Genomic DNA, 10,864 nt, shown 5'->3' on the forward strand with positions numbered 1-10,864 from the left:
CATAACCAACGTCTAAGAACAAGTGTCTCTCATTTGAAATCTCTCTGTTGATAGGGGGAGCATGAGACTCCACATTTATTGGTTTTTGATGATGAATGGTTAATAATGATTAGAAAAGGTTTTAATCATCATAGCATAAAAATGACATAAAAATTGTTTAAATCATTAACATGTTTGTGCTAGATGTATCAATCTTGATAGGATAAATGAAATAAGCCTAAATAGATTAAGAATCTAGTTTTCTGATAGTATTAATCGATTACATTAGTAATATAATCTATTAGATTAAGCCAGAACACTTAGAATGCAAAACAGGGCAAAATATCCTGTTATAGTCAATTACATTAGTTACCTAATCGATTAAAATAGAGAGAAAGACATAATTTGTTATACAGATAACATAATTTGTTAAGAAAGACAAATAGATGATAAACAAGGCACAATAGTAAAAATAATCGATTATATAAGTTACATAATCGATTAAAATAGAGAGAAAGATTTAATCCATTATACAAATAACCTAATCTGTTAGGTTAGTGGAAAGAAGCAGTTATAAGCATAAATGTCAATATAATTGATTATATAAGTGATATAATCGATTAAACTAGAAGCTAAAGCCTAATCGATTATGCTATAACATAATTTATTAAACTACGACAATATTTAGTTTTTTATATAAACCAAACTTGTGACTTGACTCTTTTACGTTTTCATTGGCAAATACTAACATTCTCTTTGAGTTTTGAGTACAAATTTTCTCAAGAAGTATTCTTGGAGGATTTAAAGATTCATTGGTGATTAAGAAATCAAGAATTCATTCAAGATACATTGGACTTCATATGTTCTGATTTTTCTGCACTATAGGAGTGTGATTTCATCAGGTTCTTATATTTTGTATTTGATTTAGCACCTGTGCTGGGTAGGCCAGGTTAGAGAGTGAGTGTTTCCTCTCTTGTATTGTTAGAGGTTGAGTGAATCATCTATTGTATTGATTGGGAGTGAGTGTATCCTTTTTAGTGTTATTGTTTTCAGATTTGAGTGGTGTAAGGATAGCAATTGAGAGCATCATTGTATTCTTGTACTCAAATCTTGATTAGTGGATTGCCCCCAACTAAGGTTGTTGAAGGAAGATAGGATGTAGGCTTGTGAAAAGCTGAACCAGTATAAATCTGTGTGTTTTGATCTTTCTTTCATCTTTCTTTACTTGGTTGATTCAATTCACCCCCCTCTTGGCTTGATATATAAGGGCTACTTTTCTAACATTCTCAATAGACTTGATAACGCTATCATTGATGCAATCAAATTAATACTACTAAACTATAACAACTTTAATATTGCTAAGACAGTAGCCAACAAAAAAGAAAGAGTAAATTCAACCCTAAGTCGTCTCCCAATGAATATGAAATTGATTTTTAATAATTTAGTTTGTATAAAAACTATACATAAGGGTTAGTAAAATAGTAAAGAAGATAAGGATAAATAAAAGATCAAAGAACAAAGTAACAAAAGATAGAAAGAAAGAAATTTATAAAGAGATTTCAAAAGATAAAAATAATGATAAAGAAAATAGGTTAATTTCACTACGTTTTCAAAATAGGACTCATCGTTTAGTTATCTAAAAATTATTGTTCAATTAATTATTGTCTTAGATTTTCAAATTAATCAATGTAAATTCTCAATTAATTTGTTGGTGTTCTCACTATTAACCATAATACATTCTCAAATAAAAGCAAGAATTTTATAGATTAGTCATAGTAAATTTAACCAAAGTGCATTCTCAATTAAATATTACTATGCTAAATCACGTCTATTCTTTTACCTCTTATATCAATTAAAAAACTAATTAACCAAATTACATTCTTGATTGATTCTTGTTAAAGTTTTTACCACTAATCAAAGTACATTCTCAGTTGGTAGAAAAACTCATTCAATCATATGAAAGTTTCTAAATTTAATCAAAGTAAATTCTCAATTAAAATTAAAATCTTTTGAACTCATACGATTGATATGTTATGTAGATTTAACACCATGCTTACTTGCTATAATGTAAAAGTCATTACTTTTACTTGATTAAGAAGCAAAAGACATAGATAAAATTAAATCACAACAAGAATAAAAAGAACAAACATATTTATTCATCTAATCTCAAAATCCAATTAAGAAATTACAGTAGAATCAACCCTAGAGACTTAACACTCCATGGAATGTAGAAATAACATGCAGTAGAAGAAGAGAGGGTGACAAACATGAGAAAAGAGAGGGTGGACGAAATTTGAACCCCTGAAGGGTTCCTAAGCTCTGCTAATGTGTTTCCTTAAGTCTCTTTATATAGAAATTGGATTGGGCTTTGTTTCAAGCTTTTCTGTTGGTATAATATTCTTTATGATAATGTAATCTCCTCAAATTATCTTTTGAATAATCCAATATCTTCAAAATATATTTGATTGTTGTGGAGATATAAAAATATTTGAGAAGATATATGCTAGATTAAAAAAGATTTGGTAAATATTATTTTTTGATATTTATTAATATGGTTGAATAAGGTAGTTATTTAATAATATCAAATAAAATATCTTAAGACATATTTTTCTAAATTATCTTTAATCATAAATATTTATTAATTATGATTATGTAGTCCATTTTGTTATATAGTTGAGTGATTTTATTCATATAATTTTGTATTTGCAACTGTCATTGTGGAAGACTTTTGTATTATATATAAGAAATTTAATAATGTATGCTATTCAATAATGAAAAATTCTTTCAATATTGATAAATCGCCGTGAGACTTGAATAACTTTTTATTAAAAATACATTTAAATCGAACATAACACGTGATTCAATATAAATATAAAAAAATTATACTAAATCACGGAAATTTTATTTGGTCTAGTTTGGATAGTTTTAAAATGCTGTATTGTGAAATTTATAGTTGTTTTGTGACGTATATCATATTTCGTAAATTTTAATTTTCAATTTGAGATTTAATATAAAAATTATATGCAGTGTCTTAGACAATGAATACTTGATATTCACATAATCTATATTGGTTTTATCATAAGGTATTTAGTTTTACGCTGAAACTATTATAATTATTATTAGTTTTTCATAAATTAACTTGGCTAGAATTCTCATGTTAGTGCAACATGAAACAAAGAAGTTTTAAGTGTAGCTCTTACTTACATACATGCAAAGTCCATCTCATTACTCAAAACATTTTGCCACTTTCTTACAGACAAAATCAACAACACCATCTCTAGAGAGAAAGTTAGAAACACAACACCAGAAGTCATTATAATGATTTGTGCAATCATAGTGGTTATGTATTTTGATCAGTAAAAGAAATACAAAAACAAAAGAAGAAACCAATAAATACCGGAATTGGAAATGAAAAATATGTTTGCTGCATAGTTATATGGAAAATTTGTGATAGTAAAATATATTTATGATAATTACCTGATGAAGGAGAAAAGAAATTATGTGTGACCATGAGCAGTTTCTAGCCAAACATAAAATTGATGCACGTTTCTTAGAGAACAAGAAAGAGAAACTTCTTTACGCATAGTGAAATATAACAGAGTAACATAAAGTCTAACTAAGCAAATGTGTTGATTCTATATAAGATAGACAACATCCAAGAGAGGACCTCCATCAAATGCCCCAGCTACATGCTACCCATTAAATGATACAACTGATGAAGAGATAAAATAAACTCAACAATTCCCCACCTTATTCTTTCATATCAGTGCTGATGAGCAATTGCTACTGGTAAACACTACATGAACTTGCTGTTCCCAAGAACAAACTTAGTGAAAATATCAGTTAGATTAACGCACAAGTAAGACAAACTATTTCTTGGCAATTTCAAATTACCAATTTTTTATTTCACTGACCAAGATTTGACATATCAAATTAAAGTTAAAACTGATAGTAAACTCATTTACCGATTGATATATATGTTGCTAACAAGTTCAATAAATAATAAAACCACATTTAATAAAATGATGCAAGAGTACCCTTATCTTGAAAATCACAGGGTTATACTTCCACTCAAAACGAGAGGAGATTCTTTTGCTGCTAATTGAACAGGGCATATCCTTTTTAGTACCTAGCAGAAAGAAAAATAAGCTAGTGAATGAGAATAATACTTAACATGATCCAGCACAAACTTTCTATGATTTGAAACAAGGGCCAGACAAATTTCTCAATAGTTTCCATATCATGTAATGTCCAAGAAGAATAATCTATTACACAAAATGCCATGAAGCATGAAAACTTGGAAACAAAGTGAGGCTCATGCAGGTGCAGCACTCAAGTTTTGACCACTAGATTTGTTTTTGCGGCCCCAAACAGGAGTGGTCTCAATAAGTTGATGAGGCACAAGTCGTCTCTCCCGCTTAGTTAGTTTCTTAAAGTTGTGAACTCTCAACCTAGCAATATCAGCCTCTTCTTTCGGAGTTATCTCTCTCACTACAACTGTTAGCCTGCATTCTGGTCTCATTATGAGCCCTGATTTTCCTTTGGCATGGAAGGCAATTCTCTTTTTGAAATACCCCTTTCCTACAAATGCTTCCGCTGCAAGAAGAAACAAGGAACCAGGATCATCAGAGATAGAACAACAATTAAGCCTTTTATCATTAGATGAGGTCAGCTACATGGACTAAACAATCTTGCAATGTTCTAAATAATGTAACAGAACAACTTCACTTCTAAGTTCTAACAATTTTGAACTTCAAGATATTACCTACGATGAGACGTTCTGGATCTAAACCATGATTGTGAGAGGCATTTGCTCGGGCTGAATGAATAACCTGCAATGTGTAGGATATTAAAACATATGCTGGAACCTCTGCTTTACCACATAGAAAGTAATAGAATAACCTTTCTCTCCAGTGAAATTGAACATAACCGGAATCTAAACAGTCACAAGTTGTGTTAAACGCAGGCAAAAAGCAATGAAGAGTAAGATTACTTTAGAATTTCATCTTGGTATTATAAGTGAGAAAATGTAAAATGGCTAGGGCATGAGGAAAAAATATTGAGAAAAAAAAATTATTAAAATTTGATGCAATCAAAGAGGAACTTTGAAAGCAATTAAAAATTATAGTTTTTGCAATCTTGGCCAATGTGGTGACAATAAAAAACGCCTAGTATTACTACCTGATAAACAGTTTTTGCTGCTCTTTTTATTGTCAATTCCAGTTGCATCAATGCATCTTTAACAAGCATGCCACGAACCAGAGCAGCAACTAGGTTGACCTTCTTCGGACTCTTAAATACCATTGAAGACGGTATTAAAAAATCAGCTTCAATCAGATATGAACTAAACAATGAATTACGATAGTTTACACATCAAATCAAGGAAGGTATATTTCAATAGCTTAAAAAATATGTTCTAACATGTCAGAAAAAATTGACATGCTGATTAAAATATCACAGAAGTTTCTTTAATAAAAGGTATGCAAGGACACCACATAAATGAAATAAAGACTTATAATTTTTTAATATTCCTATTATAGCTATGCTGAACATACTTGTGAAGATACACTGAGATACTTATTCATATTGTCAAATCAATGGTTTTCTTTTAGCCTGCACCAGTGCTTACGAGAAAACCAAACGCACAAATTGGTGGAAACATCGAATGTTAGAAAAGGAGAGATAAAATAATATAGTAGATACAGTTAAAGATAGATTGGTAAGGAGAGCAGGGATGGGGGGACTATGAAACTACAGGGAAAAATGGAATATAATCATTTGAATGCTAAAAGAGGCACGTTCAACCTTATTATTGTTATTTATCTAACGGATTAGGATCATATGGACAGTCACGGGGGAAAATGTCTATAAATTTAGCTCCTCTAAAGTGAGAGGAATGCACTTCAGCACTAACAATTGCTGATTAAAATATTGAAAGTTGAGATTGTAATTAACTTCAAAGTTTGTTACTGTTGGAATCACCCCCACCTTGCCATTGGGGATTGCCTAAATTGTAACCTCAAAGCAGATACTTTAGTCCCACATGGACAAGGGTATATCCAACCTATAGTGTATATAAAGTAGAGAACCCTCAATTGGTACCTAAACGATGATGTTTCAGTCTCACATTGTTTGGTGATATATATACAAGTGGGGTCCAAACCTTGATTTATAAGACTGAGGTTGAGTTAGACTTATACTCAAAGTTTAAGAGTTAGACATGTACTTGATTTTGTCACGACACTCAACAGTTGATTATTCAATCAAAAGCAATAAGTGCCCTTTACTAGCTTGGTTGTAGAAGTACAAGCATTGTTTAAAAGTATGTCATTTGGATTACATATTCACGTCGTTGTCATCATTATTATATCATATCTAGCAGTTCTGAAATGATATCAGAGATATAAAGATGTCCTGAAATGATATCAGAGATATAAAGATGTTCCACTGGTATTTTGTCAATTCTTGCGTTCGGCAGTGGCAGTTAGTTGCACTTGGAAAGATGAAACTAGTCCATTCCAATAGAGTACAGCAAATTCTTTTACTTTATCCAATCTCAAAACTGTTTTGAAGGAGAAAAACAGTTTCGATAATAGCATGCTCTTGAATTAGTTAACTTTATAAAAAAAAAAGTTGTTTTTTTTTTCTTTAAATATTTTTTGGCTTGTCAATAGCACCTCATAAAATGGTGTAATCACAGAACAGCATTATAGAGCGGCTAGAGAAGGCCACATTTCTAAATACAATCATCACATGCATTATACTGAATGAATAAAGTAGAATCTGTTAAACTATTTAAGCAATTAAAAGACTATTTTCCTTTGATGTTGCCATTTTGGGTGTATTAAATGTTATAAGTTTTCATATTGTACTTTTAAGCACTTTAGAATCATTTCAAACAAAATTCACTCAACATATACTTTGGTCAGGTCTGCCAAACATGCCCTTAATGAAGGGAAACCAACTGCCGCAAATAAGAAAACCAAAAGCAAACAATCATGAATAGTGATATGGATCTCAAACCTGCTTTATTCCCTTTAATATTGCTTGAACCGTTTCTGGCTTAGTAACAGCTTTCTGCTTCTGGTCTTCACCTTTTGAACCACCCAAAGATGAAACTGGGACTAAAGGTGACAAAACAGGTGCTTCCTCAGATGAATTTGCCAGCAATGGAGCAGTAGTTGAAATTCCCTGAAACGGAAATAATCAAGTAATGAAAGAAAAAAAGATGAAGGTAAGAGAGTAGCAAAGCAACAATAATCCATGCATAGACATAAAATTATGAAACTTATAACACTAGCTTAGTAAACCCAGAGGTTTTAGTTTGATGCTTTGCAAAATATTAAATATGAACAAACCTGTTTATTAAAATCTCCAAACATAACTGAGTATGATCACAAAGTCTAAGAAAGTGTTTGCACAATTTAGGGCGCAGCAACAAGAATTGTTGTGAAAGTAATTTTGTTTTCAAATAAAAAACAAATCCATAAAGAAAGAAGTGATATACAAATATAGGAGGATAAGATATCCCTGAGAGGACAACTAATTAAAGAAAATATTATAAAGAACCAACAAAACAGAAGTCAAGACTAACAGCGTACAACCCACTTAAAAGACCAAGTATCTAGTACCAAAGAGAAGCCAAAAACCTTATTCTTTCGCAAAACATTTCAGTGGTCAACCTCAAAAACATTATTTTTTCCAAATCCTTCTATTACAACTTCATCCATTATTGCGTCTGCTATGTGGTTACAGACTTCTGTAACTATAGAAGGGTCGAGAATCACATTCTCTGAACTGTAATAGATGAAAGACTAACATAAGGAGAGATTGTATGTCTAGGGTTTTGCTATGATTAAGATTACCAAAAGTTAAATTCCCTGTTTATATAATCATCCGGAAGAAAATAAAAAAGATAGAGTGATTCTGTTAAGAGGGAATATTATAGAGGCATGGAAAGACCTCAATGACATAGGAGCCACCAACACAACCCTTGCCCAAATGTTTTGGGAAAGAATAAGGCTTTTTGTGTCTCGTGGTTGCAGACTCCTGTACTAACCCAAAACCATCCGTCTTGGCTTTCCATCTTATATTTTTTTGTTGATGACTTGAGACCAACTAATCCAAAAACTTTAAGCTACTATGTGAAAACTCAAAAATGGTTTATAAGTAAAGCACCTCCTCATGCAAGCCCGATGGAAGTTTGAAGTGTTGATAATGCACAAATCCCCATCCAACCTTGTACTTAATTTAACTTAAACCTAGTGAACTGCCAGACAGGATTGAACTTTTCACTTGGTCATAGTCAATATGATATCATGTCAATGACAAATGATCTCAAGGCTATATACTATTAGGTAATGGCTAGTGAACAATTTAATATAGAGGGGACTGTTCAAGAATTTAAACTGAAAAATGAAATTCAACCACCTAAAGATTATACGTTATCCAAAAAGGAAAAGCCTTTGGGTTTTCTCTTAAAAGAATACCCAAATTAAATCAAACTCCATTGAGAGTTTCGATTAGCAACCATAGAAGCAAAGGGTTTGCATTCATCATTTAACATGTAAATGCCAGTCAAATTGCTTTTCTTAACTAATGTTTTCGATTTGCACGACCACGCATGATTGTGTTGTGTTGCTGTGGGTAACTTATGAGTGGCTGCATTGCATGGATCTTTTCTGTTTTTTATGGCATCTTTTCAGGTTATTTTCTTTTTCTCTCTCTGTAACAGGTTCTCTTTTCTGTTCTCCTATTTCTAAGATTTTCTCTTATGTTGTGCAACAGCAAGAACATCAACTAATGGGTAAAATTTTGTTGTTGCTATTGCCAAAAATAATGTTGCTAACTCATCTTCTCCCTCTCTTCACTGCACTCACTGTGCCAATCAGGACATACCCAGAATATTTGCTACCAAAAACATGGTTTCCCCTCCACTAATGACAGCAAAGGACATATAACCTCTCTATAGGAGCAAACATGAGAATCCATATTCCATTGCAAGAGACAACCATTGCAATTATTTAATATACACTAGTTAACTTTAACTGGGTTACTATTATTACTAAATACATCCTTGCTGGAAAAATAAAATTCTGATAGGTTTCTGGATTACGAAACCTATCTAATTCAACACACACACACACACAAACAAGAGTCTAGACAGAAAATAGAATGTATCTGTATTATTATCTCAACCAATGTACAACTCTATCACCTCCAAGGGAGCCTAATTCCCCCTCCACAGGATAATGGTTCCTATCTTTACAAAAGAATCCAAAACTAACTCATACAAAAGTACATCAACCCTATTTATATGAGTTTATTCCCGCCCTCTTAACTGTTATTACAGTTAAGCTTCTAAAACACTTCCTGCTTTCCCTCCTAACTCTTCTTTCTCCTCTCATAAACCCTCCATACCCTATCAAATTCACTATAGTACATGAAAATACCTTCCCAGTTCATACTGTTAGAGTAGAGAGGTTAAAAAAAATGCCTTAGCATCCATTAATTTTAAAGTTTGGCAGAATTAATTTTGACAAAAAAAATCTTATACTGGCACTTGTGATTTGAATGTGATCCAAAGAACTCCAATTTTTTAACACCTCTCACACCCAATGACACTATTATTTCCCTTCATCTCTCTCTCTTTTTATAACATCACCATCACATGTCCCAGTTCTCTCTCTCTCTCTCTCTCTCTCTCTCTCTCTCTCTCTCTCTCTCTCTCTCTCTCTGGGTATAAACACCGCAACTGGATGTCCACAAAACTTTTTCAAAACCATAAACTTTAGTGCCAAAACGACCTAACAAGTCATTCAAAACAAAAAGCCTTAGTTTTACTATACCAGTGATCATGCCATCAAAAGATAATTTTACCTGATGTTGGAAACCCAGGAAAATGGGTCTTGAGAAACAGGGCAAAGTTGGCATCGTTATCCTCCCTATCTGACCTACAATACCAAAGCAAGTTTTACCCTAACGAATCCTTAAAAGTCACAAATTTCACAGAACTAAGACCCCAAAAGCGGAAACACGAAAAAGGGCAATAGAGAAAAGTCTTAACCTTGTGAAAGAGAAGAGGCTAATCGAGAAATGGCAAGGCTTGGAGCTGAAGGATTGGCATGGTGATGATCCACAACTCGCTTGTGAATGTGGCGAAGAAAGGGAAAAATGAGTCTCTGCCACTTCACCATCTTTGGTCTGTGGAATGGAACAGAGATAATGTAGTTAGATACTCAATCTAGAAAAAGCGAGAAAGATGAACAAAAGTGTATGGAACATACCAAGGCAATACCTTCCACTGTGTTGTTGTGTTACTTGTTCAGAGCTGGGGCTACCGGTAACACTCCAAAATATGAATTATGATAATTTGAGAACATTTTTTACAACTAATCGATATCATTTTGACATATGAAAAAATATTTTAAAAAAAGTTTAATAGGTTTGGAGGTCTTATATTTGCGGTTCGTTTTAACTGGGTTCTCTAATTTTTGGAAGTGATCAATTGGGTCCTAATTTTGGTCAATTTAATTCAATAATAGCATTTTCATTAAATATAGATGACATCCAGGTGGCACCGTTTGAGGTGTATAGATGAATTTTTAATATTTTTAATTGTTAAATATATTAATAAATGAAAATATAATTAGAAATTATTAAAAATATTAAATTAGACCGGTGATGAAGACCCAATTGATCACTTTCAAAATTGAAGGACCCAATTGAAACGAACCTGCAAATGGGACTTCGGAACCTATTAACCCTTTAAAAAATTGAAAATGAATTCGAAATCGGAGGGTTGGAAGTTAGATAACTGTACTTTTGATAACAATTTTTTTACAGTCCATTATTCGTGTTAATAATAATTATTATTATTTGTAGA

The 10,864-nt window shown here is 32.1% G+C and overlaps 1 protein-coding gene across 4 annotated transcripts; it reads right to left on the reverse strand.

Annotated features, from left to right (window-relative positions):
• Nucleotides 1-3,970: 3,970 nt before the first annotated feature.
• Nucleotides 3,971-10,360, reverse strand: LOC108346339 (50S ribosomal protein L22, chloroplastic). Of its 4 annotated transcripts, XM_052868865.1 has the most exons (8): nt 10,266-10,360; nt 10,046-10,182; nt 9,859-9,932; nt 7,003-7,170; nt 5,161-5,271; nt 4,745-4,811; nt 4,252-4,575; nt 3,971-4,108 (listed from the first exon to the last, which is right to left on the reverse strand). In XM_052868865.1, exons 2-7 carry the CDS (start codon nt 10,173-10,175, stop codon nt 4,295-4,297), a joined length of 831 nt encoding a protein of 276 aa, XP_052724825.1. In that variant the 5' UTR covers nt 10,176-10,182; nt 10,266-10,360; the 3' UTR covers nt 3,971-4,108; nt 4,252-4,294. The 4 variants fall into 4 exon arrangements, with proteins under 4 accessions (XP_052724825.1, XP_017440890.1, XP_017440891.1 ...); XM_017585401.2 differs by having other exon boundaries at nt 3,971-4,575; XM_017585402.2 differs by having other exon boundaries at nt 3,971-4,575; nt 10,277-10,351.
• Between the last annotated feature and the right edge of the window lie 504 nt (nt 10,361-10,864).

Source organism: Vigna angularis, chromosome 9 (genome assembly GCF_016808095.1).
Source record: "Vigna angularis cultivar LongXiaoDou No.4 chromosome 9, ASM1680809v1, whole genome shotgun sequence".
In the NCBI taxonomy this organism is placed as follows: domain Eukaryota; kingdom Viridiplantae; phylum Streptophyta; class Magnoliopsida; order Fabales; family Fabaceae; genus Vigna; species Vigna angularis.

What these genes read in the sequence shown, in the direction of transcription:
- LOC108346339 (XM_052868865.1), bottom strand. Translation starts at nt 10,175, where the DNA reads ATGGTGAAGTGGCAGAGACTCATTTTTCCCTTTCTTCGCCACATTCAC. An exon ending in TATTAAAGGGAATAAAGCAG is followed by an intron (nt 5,272 to 7,002) that starts GTTTGAGATCCA and finishes ATGGTATTTAAG; the next exon opens with AGTCCGAAGAAGGTCAACCT. An exon ending in CAGCAAAAACTGTTTATCAG is followed by an intron (nt 4,812 to 5,160) that starts GTAGTAATACTA and finishes TACACATTGCAG; the next exon opens with GTTATTCATTCAGCCCGAGC.